Source organism: Anopheles nili, chromosome 3 (assembly GCF_943737925.1).
Source record: "Anopheles nili chromosome 3, idAnoNiliSN_F5_01, whole genome shotgun sequence".
NCBI classification, from domain to species: Eukaryota; Metazoa; Arthropoda; class Insecta; order Diptera; family Culicidae; genus Anopheles; species Anopheles nili.
Window position 1 is genome coordinate 12,119,504 of NC_071292.1, and position 23,902 is coordinate 12,143,405.

General features: G+C 43.8%; 3 protein-coding genes across 4 annotated transcripts; 2 read left to right on the forward strand and 1 right to left on the reverse strand.

Moving 5' to 3' along the window:
* Positions 1-12,086: 12,086 nt before the first annotated feature.
* On the reverse strand, positions 12,087-13,833 carry LOC128726386 (lanC-like protein 3 homolog). Of its 2 annotated transcripts, none has more exons than XM_053820190.1 (3): positions 13,784-13,833; positions 13,218-13,407; positions 12,087-13,147 (listed from the first exon to the last, which is right to left on the reverse strand). In XM_053820190.1, the coding sequence occupies exons 1-3, from the start codon at positions 13,796-13,798 to the stop codon at positions 12,087-12,089; spliced, it is 1,266 nt and encodes a 421-aa protein (XP_053676165.1). In that variant the 5' UTR covers positions 13,799-13,833. The 2 variants fall into 2 exon arrangements, with proteins under 2 accessions (XP_053676165.1, XP_053676166.1); XM_053820191.1 differs by lacking the exon at positions 13,784-13,833 and adding an exon at positions 13,492-13,507.
* Positions 13,834-14,552: 719 nt separating this feature from the next.
* LOC128726084 (GTP:AMP phosphotransferase AK3, mitochondrial) lies at positions 14,553-15,203 on the forward strand. Its single transcript, XM_053819872.1, has one exon. It carries the CDS (start codon positions 14,553-14,555, stop codon positions 15,201-15,203), a length of 651 nt encoding a protein of 216 aa, XP_053675847.1.
* A 1,958-nt stretch (positions 15,204-17,161) lies between these two features.
* Positions 17,162-23,713, forward strand: LOC128722760 (tetratricopeptide repeat protein 14). The gene is made up of 12 exons (XM_053816440.1): positions 17,162-17,444; positions 17,565-17,641; positions 17,724-17,849; positions 18,028-18,053; positions 18,087-18,269; positions 18,703-18,918; positions 18,997-19,406; positions 19,488-19,760; positions 20,840-21,051; positions 21,149-21,414; positions 21,488-21,651; positions 21,849-23,713. Exons 1-12 carry the CDS (start codon positions 17,162-17,164, stop codon positions 23,438-23,440), a joined length of 3,828 nt encoding a protein of 1,275 aa, XP_053672415.1. The 3' UTR covers positions 23,441-23,713.
* The last annotated feature ends 189 nt before the right edge of the window (positions 23,714-23,902 follow it).

Sequence of the window (23,902 nt, forward strand, 5' to 3'; positions counted from 1 at the left end):
AAAGCGAATTATATAATATATAAATCTATTAGATCACATTTATATAGAAGATGAATGATGCTTTAGAGTCGCATGTAAGGACGTCTATTGATCAAAAACGAATTTGTATTACCTCTCTAAAGCGGAATAAAGCTTACAGTTTATATCGTAATTTCATGCATGATGTCATTGCTGGAATATTTAAATGAGGTATATATTTAACGACTATTAGTTGATCGTTTAAGCTTGCAAGAAAAAAATCCTACGTAATTAGATAAAAATAATATGCCGCTTAATTCAGCAATTCATTAAAACCGTGAACGTTGCGGGGCAAAAAACGACTCAAAAGCAACACCTAGCAAGGTGGAGCAGGAAATCGGGCCCTTTTCGCCTACATTCCGAAACGTGTAATGGTGTAAGCCCCCAACGAAAAATGCTTTCGCCGGTTGGGTGCAAAATAGAAAGGACCGAAAATGTGGCCCCCAAAGTGTACTGTGACTGACCTCAAACAACGTCGGTGGCGTACCAGCCGAAAATACGCTGGCGTTACGTTACATTACGTGAGGTTACGGCAAGTGTTCCCCGAGACCCCGGGACTCGCGAATTTCGAGCGCAAAATTCGCACCAGCCGCAAGTGAAGGGCACGCACGATATCGAACGCCTGCGGCTGTCCGACCAGGCGCAAAACCTATGCCAATCGAACGCCAGAAATGAAAGGTTGGGACCGTTGGACGGGGAGAAATCAAAAATCCATCCGTCCATCTATCTGCGGGAGACAGCACAACCGTTGGGACCCGGGTTGTCATTCCGGTAAGAGAGTGTTGCGTATTTTACGATCGTACCGGATCGGCCGGCATCATTGGAAAGGGAGCGAAAAACCCGCGTGGCCATTTATTTTATCCTCCGGCTGATGGGCGCGTAAAAATCAACCGAACCGTGGCTGATGAAGCGAGGCGTGCATTGTTCTGGGCACGGTGGTGTGGAGGGACAATTGAAGAGAAAAAAAAATTGAACGTGTCCTATTTGAGTGTCCAACCCGGTAACCAACCCGTTGGATGTTGGATGACCTGATCGTTCCGAGCGTATTATGCAACGACGGCTCTTTAACTACCTGGGGGCGAATGAACGCGAACCAACGGGGAATTTTGTATGAAAATGATGGCTCCGAAAATGAGACAACTTTCCCATTTCTAGCGAATGAGAGAATGTAGGCACGTGTTTGTTCGCTAACGACGTCCTGACTCCCTGTGTTCAGGTGTTCCCGAGGTTGTTAACCACCGACGGTTTAAAAGGATAACGCACATCTAGGGAACCGATCGTTCCGTCGTGGGGTCAATAACCGAAGCGAGAAAAAAAAAATAAAAGGATGCATCTGAAGAGGGATCTGAAGATGCCGATATATTGTTGAGCGTAAAGGATGAGAACACTGTTGAAAGGATTATCTAAACAAAGCAGAAACCGTGGGCATTGTTCGAATTGTTCATTTTATTGTATGCATTTTTCAATACTCTATCCCGATCAGGCAGTCTCATAGGCTTCCTGTGTGTAGTGGGAAACATTCTATGATATAGAAAACCCCCTATTTTAGATCAATCCTTGAATTCGAAAAAATACCGTTTTACCATTAGAATATATGTGACTGGAAACGATAGCACTCGTGAGTATGATTGGTGTGAATTTAATTCTAATATTTTGTATTAACTGGAACATCAATCTTTTTTACCTACTTGATTCTGTTATTTTAACGTTGTAAACTTAATTTTAAGATGTAAGGAGGAGGTTGATTGAAAACAATTCCGAGATTGGTTTACTGTGCATAAATGAACTTGTTTCTGGCTTCTTTGTACTTCTAATCATGCCGCAAACAAGGAAACTTTTTGATGTTGTTTTTAGCAGTGGTGTGTTCCAGTTCACACAAAAAATAGAATACCAATTAACCACATGCTGAGCAAAGCAGTTTAATGTTGTGTTTTAATGTGACCGCTGCTATCGTCTCGCGTTTTCTACGGTCCACTTGTTTTACATCCACAAATCAGTTCAAAACCAAAAAATACAGACAATGTACTGGTCGTGCCCATCCATGATTAATTTAAAATTGATTAAAACTCTATTGACAGTGCTCCTGGAGCAAATCTAGCAGTAGCACCAGTAGGGCCCATTCAAAGTTGATTTAATGGTTCACTCAGGCGATTTTTTTTAAATAGTTTTTCCCGAACAATGACACACACGCACATTAGTTGCCAAGAAATGCCGCAGATGAGACATGACCTAAACCACAACCTCTATCCTGGAGCTGATGAAAGTTATCTCCGGAATTGTTTAAAAAAAAAAGAAAAGAAAAGACAGCCTGAGTCGAACCGCGGCCGGTGGCGCTCGTAGATCTTTTTCACTGCCGCCGTGATGGCCAATCAATCGCCGTTATCAGCGGCACTTTAAGGGAACTGGCCACGCTATTTGCCTGTTGTTGTTTGTTTACGATTTCAATCCATCCGTAATGGTACTAATGGAATATTATGAAACATTAAGCAATCTGAATGCTCTGCCTAATGACCTGTTGCCGGCGAATTTGATTGTGGGGAGTTATGCCGTTTCGGAAATTGTGTTTCGCTGAACATATTCCTTCCAAGAATTGCAACCAAGCATGGATTGAAAATAATAAAGCCACTTTCGATTGTGCATTATTTGTCTCTGCTTGTGCCGTGTTAATAAGACATATAGCATTATGACCAATCAAACATGTATGGTTCCAGACTGGAGACGGGTTATAATCATTTTATTTATATAATATGTAAATATACGTTTCAAAGAACAAAGGATGAGTTACATAAATATGTTGCGAATTCAAACAAAATGAATTAAAATATATGTAGTGAAATATGATCTTTTAAAAACTTAAGAATGGCTCTTCGTTTTTTTCTGACAAACAAGCTGTGGATTTTTTTTAATGGTTAATAAGACGATGAAATGAATAAGTCTTATCGAATGATAAGATTATGTGGAACAAGTAACCCTAAGCAACTATAGGTCAATCAATACTATCAAAAAACCATCCAACTACTTCAATGGAGACGCAAAACAAAAATTGCCATGTAAACTCGCCGGGAGTGTAGGGTCGTGTTGATTTGACGTATGCTTAGGCATTTCCTTGAAACCTAAATAACACAGCCAGTTCCGTGAACATCGTGATCGAAGTCTTGAAAGGGTATTATGACTGACATATTTTGGTTGCGTCTATCTTGTGCGTGCGCAGCGTTTAGCAATTAAAAGCTCGGCAGAGCAGGAAATGATTTGTTATGTGTGGGGAATTGATTAAGCATTCCGAAGATGATAATGCTCAAACCACCGGCTGATCACTAGAGCCATCCATCGTATCAAAATTTGGTGTTTTTAATTTATGTTCAAATATTTTCTTCCTTTCGGTGCGTTGCGTTCCGATAGGGTAATTGAAGTTCTAGCTGGAGGGCAAGTGTAATCATTTACATTGTCTATCAACATGAACCTAAATCATAAATTGGGTTGAAGTACTTCAATGAATTATAGTGAAGCATATGTTGTCTTTAATTTAATGATGTGGATGTTATGATTATTAATTTAGTTCGCTTTTAACGTATAAATCATATTACCGTCATTCGTAGCAATAAATTCATCATCGGTGGATCTATCGACTTGTATCGCTAATTGTTCGTCCCTCACGCAGTTTGAACGCCAACTCGAGATGTAATACAACTCCATTATACTCGAAATGTTGCAACGATTATTGAGTTAGATGCTGAAACTCGTTGAACCATGAATTAGGTGTTGTTTTTTGCTTTAGTTCATAGAGATAGAATTACACTTGGCTTCTTCTCGACTCATCGCCGGCCGTGCTGTATCAACGGCTTGTGTCCTGGAATCATGGCTACGTGAGCCGCACCTGGTAGTCGGCCGAAAAAAACCCCGTGCCGAAGCACAACCACTGGTCATGCGCAATGGACAAAATGGGCTGGGGACCGCCAAACCTAGCCAACAGAACCGGACGAATGGGAAAACGTGCCGTAGTGCGCGTGTGAGCCAAAGCACCAAACGGAGGGGATGAAAAAAGCCGGACCCGGTGCGATGTTTTTTCGATGTCTTCGCCGCAAACGAAGCCCCGCTTTGCGCACGCACGTTCCCGCTACCCGCTTTCGTCGTTTTCAATTGACCCAATTCGGGCTAGAACCGAAACCGAAACCAACGCCCGAAACCAGCGTCACCCCCGGTAGGCCGGAAAAGGCCGGGAAAACGTCCGCAACCCTCGGGCTGGCCCGGGTGAGATGCATTGTGCTGGTAAATAACGCCACATCGGGAGGACGCACAATGTCACAATGAAAAAAATGTGTGCGTCAAACTCACCCCCGAGTCCATTTGCGTTTTTTGGATGTTATTCTAGCGCCCGGCCAAGCTGAAGAAAAGCAGCAAGAGACAGAGACAGAGAGAGAGAGAGAGAGCATGCGCGAGGATGGGGATCGTTTGGGGTATTTACAGAATTTTATGTTGGGGACCGACCGAATCCGGGCCCACCAGCATAAACCGCTGGGACCGACTCTTCAGCCCGGGCTGGGGTCAACGGCCTTTTCGCTTTCCGAAACGCACCACACGTGTCAGGCATTCCGGCAGCTCGATGCGACTGGGGAGCCCTGCAAGGGCCGCTTAGGGCATGGCACAACTGGCCCACTGGCCCATCGAGCCGACGCACGCAGGACCAGAAGTTTTAGTTTATTCTGGATGCTTTTTTTTCTCAACCATTCAAGGGGGTTGTTTTGTAAGGAAAGCCGTAACGGGTTTTCCCGTTTATGGCGATTTATAACGATTTCTCGCTGGCATCTCGAGGAACTGCCTAGCGCCTATTCGCTGCGGTATCTGATTGCCTTTCCGTGGGGGAAAAAAATGCGCGTTGCGCAAAACTGCTCCGAAGAGCTAACGCATTTTATTCGGAGTGTGTGTTAGGAAAGCCCCATTGGTATGGAATGCTTAGGATACGAGCAAAAACTGGCGCCAGGAAGCAACATTTCGGGGATTGCTTTTTCGTACCAACGAACCGTGATGAGCAAACCCAGGAATATGCCATTTGTTTAGCCATCAACCCCAGATGAACGAGCATCATCTATGGTTTGAAGCAGGGATCGTTTGAATGAAGCACTTAAGAAGTCGGATGGATCGATAAAGCAATTGCTGGGTAAAAGGAACGAACGGTTCCGAAACGCTTACTAATTCTTCATCGCAGAAGCGACCGTGTCGCCTGAAACAACATCATCGTGGTCTAAGATTAATTATGTGCTTCTAACCAAGCACTGTATTATCTTGCCAAAATGGCTCACAAATTTACGAAGACAAACACCCTCTCGCTTTGTTGTAAATATTTTGAAACCCGTCAACGAGTTTGCACTTTTTGACACATGTTAAATTTCCAAGGCGTTTGAGAGATGTTTGTGAGTGAATTATTAAAAGGATTAAATGTCGAATCGTTCCCCATGTGATAAGAATACGCTCTTTATATATAAGCGTTTTTTTAACATAAGAAAAGATACCTTTCATGCCATATTGGGTTGACGACATAACTGTAGATTAGATTAGTGTATTAGATCGGAGTTAATGAAGATATTAACTAACTAAATAAATGATAACTAGCAACTAAATAATTGTATTGGATGATTTCTATATTTTTCTGTATTTATGTAGGAATAGACAAATCTATGTTGTATTGTGATGATTTTAGTACTATCGCTAGCATTCCCAATCAAACTATATGAATAAATTAAAAATTTGAAAAGAGTATGTTTTAAAATTGGTTCATTTCCAATCTACGCATACAAGTCATATTATTTTCATGTGTAATGAATTGAACATTAGTAAAATTACGGGATCAAATGGAATTTACAGCATATGCTTAAGCATCAGCCAGCATACACATGAAAAATAACAACAGTCTCTAAGTTTATTCTTATTACCATTTATCTATGAACGGCCAGACCGAACTTGGGTTTGTCTAGTTATTTGTGAGCTGTTAGGCATTTCCTCCCAACAGCCGTTTAGAGCCTTATCCCGGGCTGACTCGGTTAATAAGTTTACTCCTTGAAATACTTACAATAAATCGGTAGCATAGAAATATATATATTTTTGAAGAAACAGTCTTTAATACCTGTTAAAAACAGTGAGCTACAATGAGTATAAACTCCATTCTAAGCTATCTAACACGGCAACTAATACAGCAATTAATTTGTTTCATCACGTTGATGCCTGCACGAGGGTAGATAAAATTTGGCGCTATCCTTTTCAAGGGAACACGTGGTGGCACATGTGTGTCCTTTTGTCTCTCTGTTTGAGTGCTTCCTTCCGCAAATGCCCCTGTACCGGTGGCAACACGAGTGCAATGACCGCAAACGCTCGTACGAGCAGTCTTATCGACCTGCCAGCAAACTAAAACGAAGCACTTATCAGCAACCCATCGACAGAGACCTGCCGCGCATCATCCCCTGCGAGGAAATTCCCATTTTCCCGAATGGCATGCCTTGCAAGTCCGCTTCCCAAGCCGCTTCTTCTATTGCGCAACAACACAATCGCCGGAGCTAGAGCAACCCTCGAACCCTCGCAACCAACACCCTTCGGGCCAGCGGAATAGCCGAAAATAGAAGAATTCATTTGATCGCTCGATACCAATCCGGCTCCTAAGACGGAGCTGTTCTTTTATCGCGAACGAAGACGCCCGTTGCGAAGGCAACGCCGTGTGGTGCCCGACGATCGCAGTGTGCGTGGCCGTCTTCATGGTGGTGGTTTGGTGCACGTGTCGGTCGGTTTCTCCCCCTTGGACGTGCGTGCACCCTCTGTCCCTTCGTTTACCGCCAACCCTTCGAAGCCGCAACGCGGGGTCACTAGACCAATGAACTTTTACTTTTATTTATCACACCCTGCGCCCTGATCTGGTCTGGGGCACGGCAAGCGCAGAAGGGTGCCTTGGGAGGGTGGCCGAAACGCATGCTCAGAAGGGTGGCACCCTGCCGGAAAATGCGGACGGGAAGCAGGTGCCGGGGATGGTGCGGGAATGATGCACATGTACATAGATGCGATGTTTTTTTTTCTCGGGTGAGCGTTTTAGGGAAGAAAACTGGAACAACATCGACTGTGGAAGAATGTCTCCTAATCCAGGTTGGCGCGTTAAGGTGGTGTTTCTGCCGCTTTTGGCTTTGTCGCTTGTTGGCTTATTTGCCGGTTGTTATCATAACATGAGCACCCCTGCAACCCTAAGGAACTACGGAAGTTTTATCTACCATCAATCAATCATGCTGCTTATGGAACTTATGCTCGACTGCGTTATTGTTCCAATTAGACGTCTTGTGTGTGGTTTAATTCAAAGTTTGTCAACTCGGAGAAGGTGAATAATTTATCTGCCTTAGAATAAAATACTCGTAACTCGAAGAAGCTTCAGACGAAAATAATACCAAAGGATGCTAAATATGCTTCAAATTGAAGTAATCCCTCCTTATTATCTCCTCTTACGCTTTTACATACCTAGAGAATGGTTTAAAATGCTTTCACCATTACCAATTGATAGAAGTCGGATTGTCCTAGCCTTCGTTCGTTTTATTAAGGCAACATTGTTCGAAATATTATATTGCAATCTATTATATTCTAGTGAATAATATTCTCTTTTATTCCATAACTACACAATCATGAGCAAACATGAACTAATAAATTGTTTTCAATAACAATAGCAAACTAATTATTTCTCCTTCGATTTACTCGACTTTAAATATTTTTGGAGTTTTTATTATTATTGAACAGATAGTACTCTCTAGTGCTATTTTGGTTCTTTGTCAGATATTCATCTCTCTTGAGCTCATATCGTCTTGGATGAACGAAATACGGAAAAACCGAGTTCAATGACCCTGTTGCCGAATTTTGTCTCCACGGTTCGTAGCTTTTTCGTGAGTCACAATCTTTACTTTCGTGTCGTGCCTGCGGCGGACGAGCGATGCCGTAACGAGCAGAAAATCGATACCAGATTCCAGCGTCCTGAGAGCCGCAGTAAAGACTACAACGATGGCACAGGACAGTGCAACTAGGCTCTGTGTCGAAGATGAGAGATGTGGTATTAACATGTAACACAATAAATGCATAAATGTTTATCAATTAAGGACGCAAAAGAAAGGTTTCATCACCACCAAATAAATTGAGTTAGAGATTAATCTATCAGATCGAAAAAACTTGTAAGTAAAGCTACAAATAGTTATTGAATGTAGATTAAATATGTAAGTCTTTTTGCATTTACTTCTGATTGCCAATGCGTACGGCTTTATGAACAGGCTTAGAATCTCATGAGCTGCCTCAGTTTACAAAATCAATAGCCATTTCATCACATTCATTTAACCATATCCTGGGCATACTAATATACTAATATACTAAATACAATTTACTGGTATTTTAATATACTGAATTAGCAATATAGTAAAGATTCCATCGTTAGTGCATAGTAGCATGAAAACATAAGCAATAAAAACCATTTTTTCGTAATTTTGTCATAGGTAATTTAAATTATTATTTGTCTGTTTCTTCCACAAATATAAATATATATGCTTAACCAGTTTTTAAATTATATATAACATAAAACACTTCTCGTAAATTACTGTCATGTAAAAGTTCTTCAACAGATGAAACATGCAGACTCACTTAACACCGGAGTTTTTCTTCTGCAGACTTTTGGGTGTGTCCTCAGGAAACTTACTGATTTCAGCACTCTCCCCATTTTCAGCAGTAGCTTTTTATCGGTCAATGACCGCGCGGCACGTGCACAGGCCCCAACTCCAAGAGAAGTTATACATAACCCCCAAATGATGCCCTAGTACATAAGCTACCCTCCTGAAAAATGGTCCAAGAAGTATCTCGGCGCCCATTGGTATCATTTCTGCGCTTAACAGTCCATCCTTACCCTGACGCGTTCCAGCAAGCGAGGGGGCCAGGAACGATTGGTTGTGCCATTTTTCCACCTAGGTGTGAGACGTTTTCCCTGCCTTATATTCGTTCACAAAAATTTGTGTTTGAATTTACTTCCGCTTCCGTTCGTATTTTACAACAGAAACCTTTGCCGCATCGTCAATCGATACAGCTGAATGAACAGGACGCTTTCTTTTAAAAGCAACCAGGCGTCCGCTTTGATCACCACTTGAGCACGTGACACAAACAATTTTCTATATTCGTTCAACCAAAATTAATATTATTGAGAGGCATTAAATTAAATTGGGGTTTAACTAACATATTACTTTAACCAAACAAAAATTTAAAACCAATCAGGCAATAAGTTATGCTCATATTAAAATATGTTTAATATCTTAAAATACCAAAAATACTCCATATGTAATCGAACAACGCGGTGAAATTTAAACTTACTGAGTTAAGTTACATATATTACAAATCCCAAGGTCCAAGGTGGGTACGACTTGTGACACTTTTTCCGTACGTGCCTGTACACGCACATGCAGCCAAAACGCAGCCGCGATTCGGAAGCGTAAGTTCAACGACCTCTCCTGTACAAAAATTCCCCAAATTTGGCCCTGTCAAGCCTGTTCCTTTCTACCTCCACGGTACACTCCACTAGACAAGCGCCGTTTGCTGTTGTCCCATCGACGCACCCAAGGGGTGATCCGATTCGCTTCCAACTCCAAACCCAGCCACCCTCCACATCAACCACCCTGCAATGGCCACATTGAGGAGACGAAGAACCTCACGCAGATAGCCTAAATGTACGCACACGATTTTTGTTGTTGGGAAGCATAATGTTTCTTCCGCCCGCAATCGCTCGCACGCATACACTCCCATACCGGGGAGCGGTTGCTCCATGGTGTTGTTCTATCTACTCGCGGGATTCCGGTCGAGTTCTGGTCCGCCTCCATCCGGGCTCCCCATCCCCGGGCGTCTATTTATGCTGCCACCGAGAGGAGCGCAGCACACACAGTTTGGGGTGGGAAGAAAACATCATCGCACATAAGCCTCAACATAAAACCCTAAGGGAGCGTAATGTAACGATCCGGGCGTTGGCAACCACCGGGGCTACCCTCCTGGCCACCCGCCAGTAGAGGGTAGAGAGTAAAAGTATATGTTTAACCTAGTTTTCGGTGCGATGCGTTGAGCCAGAAGGAAACCCCGGGTACCACCGTACGGCAAGGGATTTCGTTCACCCGGGAACCCATTCTCCATTTCCAGTGTGGTGCAGTGGTATCAACCGTAGCGTTCGCCACCCTTATTAAATCCCAACCAACTCCCGCTCCTGGAGCTGGCCGCACTGTTGCTCTGATTCCGAGTCGCCGCACGATTCCGGTGAGCCTCACCGAAAATGAACTTATCGACCGATAGTGTTTTAACGAACGGGTTTGGGATTGACAGGACAGGGACAGGGCACACGTGTTGTGTTCCCTGACGCACCCGAAAGGACACGAAATTGCTCTTTACATTGGCGTGGCTTGGCGTGTTTTATGGAGTACAACACGCCTGCGAAGAGATGAAATCGTGGCTACCTGGCAAAGAAATTAGATGCCTGTGAATAAAGTAATTATCTTTTTTTCGCCGTATGAAAATGTGCGTTCTTTTGCCGCCCACGTTGTATATCAACTCAGATAAGGGGATAGTAAGGCAGCAACAGAGTTTGTAAAATCAATTACAAAACATTTAATTTTAATCATTACTTATATTATGTTTTGCAACCATTACGACGTTATTGATAAGTTGTTAGTATATCGTAATAGAATAGCAAGACCATTCAAATTGGTTCAAACTATGAACCGCTCATCTTGGTTTAAACCATCCTTTTTAAGCTAATATATATTTACTTATTTGGAAAATCCAACAGTTATAAATCAGTTAGTGCAAATAAACAGGACGATTGGCCGGATGTTACAAAATTGACTAGCAAATTCAGTATACAGCACGCAGCCAGTAGCTCGGTTCATACCCGTACGCAGCCAGTAGCTCGGTCTCTAACTGTACGCAGCCAATATTCAACCGTGAGATTTTTTCGAATGTTTGAAGCGCATTGCGCACGGTGTTTGGCGCGAATGGACGAAATTTATAAAAAAAAAAACAATCGCTATTAGTGGTTCTATTTTGTTGAATGAACATGTCATATGAGTAACTTTATTTCATCCAAAAAGTTATACTTCAGCGATCATCAATCTTAATTTAATCACTTAAACTTACAGCAAACAGGACAAACAGCCATGATTCAGATTCCTCCACCTACACCGCACTAGACAGCATTCGACAGCTAGCTAAAGTTTTTCTCTTTCTGGCCTAAAAAACGTCTCACGTGCCCTTGGCGGTAAGTACATTCTCCCGAGGGTGCCTCTTACCAGGGCAGTACTAAACGAATCGATTTTATCTAACGGTTTCTGAGATACATACCTATACTCCCGGTTCGCGGCAGCAATCCGGCACTTTTAGAAGCAGTACGGTTTTTGGTTTGTTCTTTTTTTTTCTCTCTTTGTTACAGACTAGGAAGATAAATTACTTACGAATCACAACTGCAACGTGTCATTGTGCACAGAGTACAATAGTATTTACTGGTTTTGCTACGTCTTGTCGTTTGCAAAATACTTATCCGCTTCTTCCCCATACCCGCTCACGTCTGCTAGAGCGCAATTAAATGGCAGTACATTTTGCATCCGTTCGATAAGCGATAGCGAACCACACGGTGGCCGTTTCGAGAATGTGTGAGTTTGTTGGTGAAGTCTTCAGTGGATTTGTGTGGGTTTTTTTGGTTTCATTAATTTCCATTAATTTTTCCGCGGAAAGATAACATTCAGTTCGGAAAAGTGGGAAAGAGTTTGATACTGCGGGAGACGCTAGTTGGGTTCTACTACCGTTATCCAAATCCAACATGTTTTGTGCTATATGATTTCTATATCGCTAAATATGCTACTGACTCGTTACGAGTGCATGTATATGATTTCGAACAGCGCTCACAATATCTATTCGATGTGCGTTTTGTTTGAAGTTTCCTCTCTCCCACAATATTCCGCTCCGCAGGAAGACGACTCTAGTGATCGTGAACCTAGCGTTCGATCCAAGCATACGCTACCAAAAACGCGTCGCGACTCGGTGTCTTAGAATTTTTTTTCAAACACATCCATAAACGGAAAGGCGGCCTTTTCCGGGCGCAGCAGATCGATGAGAAAGCACACCGTTCCGGCGTAGCCCTCGTACAAGCTGAACGGACAGTCCGGGTTGCGCGCATTCCGAATGAATTCCTCGTGCGTCAGAAATTCCATGAACTTGAGCGCCCGGTGCAGATACTTCGGATCAGACGTGAGCCGGTAGAGCAGCAGAAAAACGTATCCACTACCGGCCACACCGTGGCAGATGCCGGGTCCCTTACGCAGCAACCCTTTCCGCCACACGAGGTCCGCGCTGCGAATGCACGACTGCAGGTAGCGCTGCTCCTGAAACACGAGATATGCTTTGGCCATCAGGTAAACTATGCCGGCCGCACCGTGGCACCAGTGCACGAGCGATTCGCTGCGCGTACGCCTCACGCAGTCCTGCAGCGTGGTCGGAAAGTTGCCCTCACTGTCCTGCAGTCCGAGCAGCCCATCGACCGTGTTCTTGACTAGCGACATTTCCACGCTGCTCAGGTTTAGCTGCAGAGGTGACTCGAGCAACATGTGCATGATAGCGGATGTCCCGTGGGCGGCCCCAAGGTAATCGTCCCCGTAGCACTGATAGTAGAGAGGTAGAAGACCGGTCCGATGGCGTTTGCCACTCTCGAGGGTAGTGGTGCAGATGACACTCAGCACTTCCTGGGAGAAAAGCTTGCGATCGATCGTCTGGTGCAGCCAATAGATGCCGGACAGGTATCCGGCCCGTCCAAACAGAATCTCGTCGCTGCCGTTCTTGTTAAAATCGAGGCGCTTGCAAACCTCGATGCCGGTTGCAAAGCAGCGCAGATCTTCGTCTAATTCTTGCTTCGCGTTATGCCGGTGAGCAATGGCCGCTGACACTGCGTACACGCCAGCGTTGCCGCATAAAAACGAGCAACGTTCCTCGGGTCGTGCCGCGTACCTCGCAGCCAGTGCTTTGGCGTTAATGATATACTGCTTAGCATACTGCAACGCTTCCTGTCCAAATATTCCCGCATCGTGAAGCTTCAAGAACATGTAGGCAATTCCTAAAAAATAGTACGCACAATGCATTAACACAGCCATAGTTAATACAGAATGGGAGATTGCAGTTATTACCCGCATCCCCCACATATAAATCCCCACGTTGGTCGGTGTTGCGGTCGGGCTTGGTATTTTCAACTATCAAGTTTACGTATGATTGAATCAGTCCCTTAATATGGTCATCACATCGCTGAATCGGCCCACCACCGTAATCCGGAAATGGGTTCGCAAAGAATCTAGTACCCATAGGGAGAATATACGGCAGCTAGAATAAAGACCAAGAATTATAAAATCGCACAAAATTCACCAGATTCGCGCTAAGGCGTCAAATCGAAACCAAGAAACACACCAGATACCACCTCAAAAACACACCACCTGTACCTTCAAAGAAACCACAACTTTTTCGTCCTTTTTCCGTCGAATGTTTTTATTTTTCTATTGTTTTTTGATGTCCTTTTTTATTTTTTTCACTGCAGTCTCTGATGTAGTGATGTGCGCTTTGAATAAATGACAAGGAACGATGCTCCGTTCTGAGAGAGAAATAATCTATGTTTTTAACAATATATTCATTATACATTTTATATTGTTGCACCTATAGTATCTGTATATTTTGCAATATTTCAGGCCGCTGTTTTACTTACAAATTGTTTACACATTTGCTCAAAATGCGGGATTATAGAGTGAATACAGAATCAACAATTGGGAGTACATTGTTCAGAACACGGTTTGTCCAACGCTGTGTCATTATCGAAAAAGTGACGTTTATAGAATAACTGTTGCTTTGTTTTCTTGTGCGAATAGACTCTAGTTTTTGTAATGTTTAGGTTTAATGATGTTAACTAACTCGTTGACTATCTAAGTCAACTGTTAATTATATTTAACTAACATTAACAGTTTTAAAAATTGCTAGATTAAAAATCAGTTTAAGCTATTGGATAACTGTCATTTTGCATTGCCTTACTATAATCGTTTTACCAACAATTAAATGAACGGCGGTATTGAATGTATGTACGCTAGTTTAAATGATGTTTTTTTTCAAACTCTTAACAAACCATCAAGGAAAATTATATTGAAAAATGAACCAGTTTAACCAAATCTAATAGACCAAAACCAGCCGTTGAATGTACGTAAATAACAACATAAAATTCATCCCAAATGCACATAGGGGGATCGGTTTAATTATATGTACGATCAAATCATAACAATCTCCCTCTCCCAACCACTGGATGGCGAATGCGATGGTTCCAAAGTACGCTGATAGTGCGATAACCACCTACCATACCATATGACTGAGGAAATAGTCTCGTGCGGCAAATATCTTTCTAGTGGTGCTTTTTGAGTGCAGGAGGATTAATTTCCGGAAGTTGTACCTGTTGAAATATTTTGAAAAGCGTAACGTATTCTAGCGTGATGGCGAGCGGAAAACTGTTTCGGACTATTATCATGGGAGCACCCGGTTCGGGAAAAGGAACTGTGTCCGGACGAATTGTTAAAAGCTTTAATTTAAAGCACATCTCAAGCGGTGATTTGTTGCGATCCAACATTGAAAAACGCACAGAACTTGGACTGATCGCCGAAAAGTACATCCGAGAGGGCAAATTGGTGCCAGATATTTACATAACCAGGTGTATATTGAGCGAACTCGATCAAATCCAGGCGCATTCGTGGCTGCTGGACGGGTTCCCTAGGACCCGCGAGCAGGCGGAAGATCTGTGGAAGCAGGAGCAAATAGACACAGTCATTAATTTAGACGTGCCTTTCGAGGTGATCATCGACCGAATACGAAGCCGTTGGGTGCACTTACCAAGTGGACGGGTGTACAATGTTGGATTCAACGATCCCAAGACGCCGGGTCGTGATGATGAGACTGGCGAGCCACTCAGTCAACGGCCTGATGATAATCCGGTTGCCGTGAGAAAGCGGCTGGAGGTTTACGACGCGTGCACGCGTCCAATAAACGCGTATTTCAATGAAAAAGGCGTGTTGGCGACATTCAAAGGAAGTACTACCGACGAAATATGGCCTCATGTAAAACAATATCTTGAGGCAAAGCTGAAGTAGATTATGTCGAAGTAAAAAAGTGATGTTTCAACATACCACGCTAAGTAGAAAGTGCACAATAGTAGATAAGATAAAAATACTGCTACGGCAACCAATACAGATTACTGCTAATATCACGGATATATTGTAATTCTAATGCGACGACGACAATAAGCAGATACAGTTCATTCATGGATAATAAATATGAAAACATACTTACTTGTATATTTTTTGATGATAGAAGGACCTAAATTAAATTATTTAATTTAATAAAAGGACCTAATGATTTGTAGTTATTGTTGGGCATCTGTTTGTTAAAACGTACAATTAACAAATGATCATAGAGCTTTTGTTATCCTCATGCTTGTAATGGGCATAAACGATTTTATACGGGAATTTTCATTTCACATTCATGTACATGGGAATATCCTTGGCAAATTTAAAGTTGTATTGGATCTATTCGTTGTATTTTCTAAACAAGGATGTTATTTCCCAATATGAGTAAGGATGATCGAATCAAATCCTGTGACAATATTACTATTATTTATTTAAGAATGATAATGCCTTATTGAGATTTGAGTTTGTTTCTGGGCTGAAAGGCATTTCCTCCCAACAGTCGCTGTGAGCCTTATCCCGGGCTGACTCGGTTAAAAATCCTGTGCTACTCACGATTAAATTCATGATGCAAAATCATTGGGCATTACTGCAATAACTATGATGTTCACAATTTTGCACATGCTGCACAGTTCTTAAAAAGGGCGATTAACCTATTACATATCAGTTTTTCGAACTTATGATAGGTTATATGAACTGATATGATAGGTTTATTCATTACTTACTTCTTTGTCCAAATTCCTGTATAGTTGCAAAATAATATAAATCCGCTCACAGTTTTTCTGCGAATGTGTTGAATTTATCCTAAATTGGCTATAACACGTGTGTCCATGTGGACGGCCCAAAAGGACCTTGCGCGCTTTCGAATGAATCTGTTTCGCTACGCAGTGGGGCTTTCGCACAACGCATGGAGCTCACCCCCTTAATGCATAAGGTACGTCTCCAATTACCAGTTCTATCGTTTCATGCACCAGATAATTTGTTTTCTTATTAACCGTCGTTTCGTAAATCGAATTAGTTTTAGCTCATGGTAATGTCAAAACCATTTCTCACATAGTTGGCTGCATAACCTGAATTAAAAGCACGTTTTACGAAACTGTCACCGCATCCACTTATTTGTCAGAACTCTCCAAGCGCTTGTGCACTGCTTAAATCATTTCTGTGGTAAAATGCGTGAAAAGTAAAGTTTTGAATCAAATTATCGTGAAATTAAACAAAATAATAAACCTTGGTTGTTTTACCTATCATAAAGACACACGGTTTCGTGTTAATTCCACCGTTAAGTGAGTGGGCGGTGCTCGGAAGTGCGGTTTCCGTACCGCACGGAAATTAGCTTGGCACAAGAAGAACAAGAAGAAAAACGAAATGGTGCTTCAGCCATTTTAGTGCGTTTTTCTGATATGATAAGTAAGGGAAGCTTGAAGCAAACTTATTTCCATAGCTGAATCGAGTTGTTAACCCGTCTACAGGTAATTATAGACAATTTCGATTCTCTGTTGTGAGTTTGAATTGCGTTAGCGATGTTGTGTATTTCTTAGAATAGTCAGCCATTTTTCTTTAAACTTAGTTGCCCGGGGTACGTTTTTTTTTCGATAACGCGTTCGACGAATTATTCATTACGATCACTTTGAGTGCGACTTCATACACTGCTAAAAAATCAATCATTAAAAAAGCACTCAATCGTCAATAACACTTACCTGTAGAAAAAAAGATTGCAGATTCTTCAAGCAAGCGTATCAGATTCTTGTGTCAGAGAAGTGTGTCAAAAGTTTAAAAAGTGAATTTTTGTGAACAGAAGACCGTATGGTGAAGGCGTCTATTTGACTGATTAAAAATTCGACAACTTCCTTGACCGCAAGCAAGCCATGAGTCAGTTGCCGCTTTGCCGGGATCTGATTGAGCGAACCCTCGGATACCACGGGAAGCCATTTCAGAAAATATGGGAAACGGAGCGCTTGGAAGACGAACTGTCACATCTCGGCATTGGAAACAATGTGGATTTTTCCGTCTACAACGAGCGGCAGAAGCACTTTTCCTTTCAGGATCGAGCCAAACGGCTAAAGTTGCATCAGTTCATGGCACGGAATGCAGACATATTTTATCACCCTTTTCCATTTCCCAAAACATTGATGGGTGATTTCAAAAATGGTAAGTGGATAAAAGTATGTACGCGACAAACGATTAATGTCCGTCTTATCTTGCTTATGAATGTGACTGATACTCACTAATCTACGTTTCCGATCTTCCGTGGGGCTATTATAATTATAGATACAAATTTTGTGATACCGCCGTTGGAAGTGTTTTTGGACTCGGAGGCGAATGGAAACACAGAGCATCTGTTGAAGGTATGCAGAATCATACCACCCCTACATGGAGGCGTTCTGTTGTAACCAGAATAAACAGATACATTAATGCCTTTTTCTCCAGACCGTGCTACCAGGGGACGTTGTGTATGGAACAGTTATATCATATAAACATTTTGTTGCACTTATATTCAGACCGCTTGTTATAGTTGGTAATATGACGTCATTAATTCGAAACAAGTCTGTGAAGGTAATTATGAACAACTTAATGTATCATATAATTCTTCATTTGATTGATTATGTATGACAAATCATTAGCATACACTCGATTAAATAAATGATCACCGAGATAACCAATCGTCGATCATAGCCTTTGCGTTTGTTCGTGTTGATTACGCTAACTTCGGATGTGGTTCTATCTTTTTTAGGGTACCATATCAAACAATCTGCTGCCGTCATCTGGAAACGGCGCCAAACCAGATGAGAGTGATGAGCATGAGCATCATGCTAAATTTTTTTACACTAACGATTTCATCTGTTGTGAGGTGGTCAACGTTGTGCCCGATGCCCGCCGATTGATCTGTACTATGCAGCGTAGCCCTAAAAGTCGTTCGCCAGAATCGATAACGTATGGGTTGATAAAAAAGGAAGAATTACCGGCAATTTACAAGTAAGTGTGTTGTGTATGGATAACAACAGAAGCAGCAGCGGCAGCCACAGCAGCAAACCAACGAAACATCACTTTCGCTAAGGTGTTGTGTGTAGAGTTTAATGAATGAGTAAGGTATTACTCTCTTCGCACGGGCAGCAGAGCGGATCAGCAAAATTTTGAAGAAAACAATAAGCACGCTATAATTCCGAATAAAAACATACGGGCCGGATAAGTGTCGGCTAATCAAGAAGTGCAAATAACTGAACAGCTGACACTTACTCTGGAGATATCGTTAAACAAGCTTCTTACTTAATCTTTCTTTGAATATAGAATAATTTTCAGCTGTTCATTTATATTGTTGTAATATTTCAATCAGAAAAGTGATCGTAAAGAATAAGCATATTGTTGCAAGACGCTTATTTAATTTCAATTACTTTTTTCATTCTTACAGGTTAGCTGTAAATCGGGGGGAGCGTGTGAGTTACGAGGAGTTTCTTGAAAAGTCGCCTTCATTTCATGATCCAAGTTATACAGAGCAACTATACATAGACGCTGGATTGGATAGTGGACAATTCTATACGAATATGTCGAGCTTGAAAGGGAGATATCCCTCGCAGGAGTATGCGGCTGAACTGCGCAACTCGCAGAACAGCAAATGGGCGTTTAGGTAGGTGCTAAATATCATCGAAAAAATCTCCTGACGTCCGTAGCAGTAGAAGTTATTTCTCCGTTTGCAATCCCACAGATCGGTCGCACAAGGAATTGAGCATTTTAAAGAAGGTCGCCACGCAGAGGCCTTCCAGTGTCTCAATAAAGCGTTAAGTATGGATCCACGGAACGTCGAAGGTTTGGTTGCGCGCGGGGCTTTGTACGCCAACAGCGGTTCTTTCAAGAAAGCAGTCGATGATTTTGAGGCGGCATTGAAGCTGAATCCTTCGCATGCTAATGCGCGTAAGTATATGGGTGAGACGTTGGTTGCTCTCGGACGCAGCTATGAGGAGGAAAACCGCTTCGAAGAAGCGAAAAAAGCATACCAGGATTGTCTGAACATCATTCCACACCACGAAGAGGCCCAAACATCACTGGAATTTTTGAAGACGAAACCGTCGTTCACTGGCAAGCAAATAGTGGAACCGACAGAGCTGGAACTACCCGGTATGTATCTCTAACTGAGCTAGCTCCTAGACCAACATGATCCACCAATAATATACCATATCTTCGGTTTTCGTTCTCCAGCTCTTAACATCGTCAAACCGTCATCGAGCGATCGTAACAAACAGGAACCGGATACATCAGGTGGGAGCGGTGCATTTGGGGGAAGTAGCAGCAAGCGCGATAATAACGAAGGCTCGCGTAAGGAACGTAAGAAAGAAAGCAAGAAAGATCGCAAAAAACGCCATAAGAAACATCACAGTAGCTCCAGCGATTCTAGCTCCGACAGCTCGGAGAGCAGCGATTCGAGCAGTGATTCCACTAGCAGCACCAGCAGTGCATCGTCCAGCAGTTCCGGTAGGTGTTTTTCTGTGACGGTGATAGCAATATTCTTTTGCTGTTTTCATGGTTGTGTGTCCGTTTGTTTGTAACTTTTGCCGACAATTCGCATGATGAGATCCCCGTTCTTCCTCGTATTATCGTTGATTGCATTGGACCCGCACCTGAAATGGCAACGAATTGCGCGCCTTTGTTTAAAAAATTGTATACTCTTTCTCATTGGAGGGTTATCTTTTTCTAAGCCTTATTATGTTAACGATTATTCTCATATTTCACCAATTCTGTTTTCTCTAGCAACTGCTATAAGTCAAATTGATTAGCATAATTCACTATCTCACACATCATTGCTGCTGCATACGATCGTTTTCTATAGTACAGTTATATCCGTATGTTTTAGGTTGTAAAAGTTACATACAAATGAAGAAAGAGATGTATTTATTGTTCAAAACATTGAAAGCAAATTCGACGAATCGTAGTCGGTCGCCGTCTCTGCATGGGTGTACTCATATGTTAAAACTGTGCGGATAATTTAACCGATGAGCGTCTAACAGAGCGCACTACGCAAATGACACAAAAAGGAAAGCGACGACGTCGCGGAACGAGCTGCTGATAGGCGCTAGTAAAAGCGATTCACCGGTTGTCCTATCCGCCCACTCAATCAATCAACAGAGGTGCACGAGAGTTGACAATAAATGAAAAAGAACGTGCGCCCGGATCGCAGGCGATTGTTTCTTTCTTTTGTAGGACGGTCAATTCAGCTGGAATTCATGGATATACCAAGCCAAAGATACGAGGTACAATACCTTTGACTGGGAATCAAGCAGTCCGATTACGATCGAGATGAAATCATTCCCCAAAATTACACACACTAGACTATTAGCAGCGAGGATAACGAGGTGTCGGTTTAGGCTTTTCATTCCGTTGGTTCCCTCGAATCGTGAAAAGCGAGCATTATTGCACAAAATTTTCGCTCCAGAGCCCGAGGAGGGACCCTTGCTCCATGATTATTGTGTTCCGCAAGGGTTTCGGCCACTAGTGGAGGGGACTGAATGATTGACAATAAGCTCATTTCGCCATGTTTCTCATTCTTATTCCAGACTCATCCGGCTCGCGCAATAAGAAGCGCAAACGCTCGAAGAACGATAAGAAGCCAAAGTCGGTCTCACCGTTGGGTAAGCGCATGTCGCTTGGAGTTCGTGGCGGCGCTGGAACAGGCGAACTGGTTGGTTACCCAATCGGTGGCCAAGGCAGCGTCTTCGGGCATGGTTCTAATCACGGTCAGTCAGGATTAGATGATTACGAACAGAAGGTGAGTTAGTCAGTCGTCCCAATAACACAAGTTCCGGTTTCTTCCGCGGAAGGGGGCTTAATTGAGTGTGGTATATGCTTTGCGCTACTTTACACAGGTGCGTAAGTTTTTGGAAATGCCGCGCGACGAGGAGAACTACGAAGAAAAGGTTCGTAGATTTGTGGCCGAAGCGAGCAAGTACCAAAAGGAACGCAAGCAGATGGAGGACAAGTCGAAGAAAAAGAAGAAGAAGGACGAGAAAAAGTCCAAGAAGGAGAGCAAGAAAAAGCGCAAATCCGACGAGAAGAAAAAATCTAAGAAGAAGGATAAGGGCGGCGCTGACGACGACGGGATGGGCAAGGACAAGCTTCGCGAAGCTCTCAAGTGAGTATTTGAGGCGATATGATAGAAGCTGCTGGAGCATGTGATTGAGCGTGCGCTTTTTCTTCCGTTGCAGAATCTTTGAAAATTTCCCTGTCCTGGACGAGCTTGGTTCGAAGCTCAACGAGTACTACACCAAAATGGAAAAGCAGCAGTCCGTCGGTGGATCGCTCGCGGAAGCATTGTTTGATATCTTAGGTGATGGCGCAGGCGGAAGCGGTGGCGCTGGAACTTCACGAGGTAAGGCGTAAGGAGCAGTAATGTCATTAGCAAGGCGATAACAGCAACATCCCATACCATTTTCGTGTGATTTTCGCAAGCGCTCTAATGTGTAAATTTCTCACTTTTTTTGCAACATGGCGTTTTGGAAATGGTCGATTACATATTATGCATTATTGTTTCGTATCACTAATTTATTGCACCAATGCTTTTTTCAGGTAAGACGTCGGATCTGCTGGATTTGGACCGGGTAACAGGTGTTGGTGGTGACGACAACGCCAAGGATGGCAAGTGGCGCATGATGTTCAATAAGGACAAGCGTCCCACGAAAGAGCCCGTTCCCGCCGGCGCCTCGACCAGCGGTATGGGTGCGAAACAGCACCCGTTCAGTAACGAATCGGACGAGGAGTCGACCGGTGCCGCGGCAGGACCATCGTACGGTGGGTCGAAAATGCAGCATGGTTCCGACCAGCGGGGAGCAACTGGCAGCCGGTTCAGTGGCCGTTACGGGGATGACCGTAGCAGTGGCCTGGAGAAGAGCAAACCCGCCGCCACTTCGCAGATGCCACCCGTCAAGTCCGGCCCGGTGGTGTTGGATAAGTTCGGTAATTTCCGTCTCGCTTCAGCCGATGTCCCTTCAGCGGCCGGTGGCTCGAAGCCGCCGGAACCGGCCGTAGCGCCTCCGATGCGTCGATCGCGCAGCAAATCCCGCCACCGCACGTACGGTAGCTCCCGATCCCGCTCTCGATCGCGCAGCGAAAGACGTCGTTCGCGATCGGGCAGCTTCCGGCGTCGGTTCAGCCGGTCCCGGTCTCGATCGTTCAGCCGATCGCGTTCTGGCAGCTACTCGCGTAGCCGGTCACGGTCGCGCAGCTTCGAACGACGTCGTTTCGATCGGCGCTTCTATCGCGGTGGTCGTGGCGGCGGTGGCGGAGGCTACGGGGACCGGATGATGCCATTCGGAGGCAATCGGTTCAACAACTCGCGTGGTCACTATCGCCGTGGTGGCTTCCGCGATTTCAGAGACAACCGCTTCATGGGAGGACGTGGAGGTGGTATGATGGATCGCGGCGGGCGCGATAGACCTCCGTTCCGTCCGCGGTATCGCGGTCGCTTTCAGCGTTCATACAGCCGCAGTATGAGCAAATCGCCCGATCGTCGTCCGATCAGTCCGGGGGACGATCGACCTCGGCATCATAATCGACGTGGGGACAGCCGCGATCGAGGCACGGGGGGTCAGCGGGGTGGCGATAGTCGGGAGCGTTCATCGCCATCGGGCCGACGCAGTCGAGGGGACAGCCGCGATAACCAGCGTGATCGCGAAGACAGTCCGGAACTCGATCAACGCCGTCGCCATTCGGAGGATCGTGACTCGTTGAAGCGAACGAAGGATGATGCGACCACTCCTGGTAGTGCCGGATCTGGCAAGGTAGTGCGCGGTTCTTCTAGCGGACGGGGAGGAGATGACGTGGCCGAAGACAGCTCGCCCGGTTCGTCTAGTGCTGGAAAGCCGCGGCGTCGTCGGTCGTCTTCAGGCGGAAGTCAGCGCTCGAGCGGATCGAATAAGATACCGCATGACGTCGAGGGACGCTGGGCAGACGACGAGCAGAAGAAATCGCAACGACGTGACGCTGCGGAATCGTCCGGACCGGAAGGTTCCGGCGCTGCTGCATCCGCCGCTGTAACCGATGACGAAGTATCATTGGAAGATTTGGAGAAAATGCTGACAAAGGCACGCAAGGAGCGAAAGGAAGAAATGCTGGAGCGCAACAAAGACTTGCATAAAAAGACGACCGGAAGTGGATATTGAACAAAAGGTGCGAGAAAGAATGCCAAGAACATGGAGCTCGTAATTTCTACATATAAGCATGAACTAGTGGGCACGTTATCCGTTTTTCTTTCTCCTATGAATGATCGACGTGCTTGCGCACCAAGGACAAACAAATCTTATTCATTACTATCATTACTCAAACATTGATTAACATGTAAAACAGCCAGAAGCTGTAATAAAGATGTATAATTTGATGTATTCATTCTAATAAAGAACCAAAATTTTATCGGTAGAATAACACATTCTATTAGAACAGTAATTGATTTTGTGTTATATTCCGGAGACATTCGAAAAGTGACAGAGTGACAATAAACAGAAATTCTACGAGACTCAAATTTCTCTTCTTAAGTAACAGGAGAACATACCAGCTGAGAGGTTGCGTTTGTTTCGATCTGATCCGTGTTGAACAAGCATCCGTCGTAACATGACGAAATTTCCCTG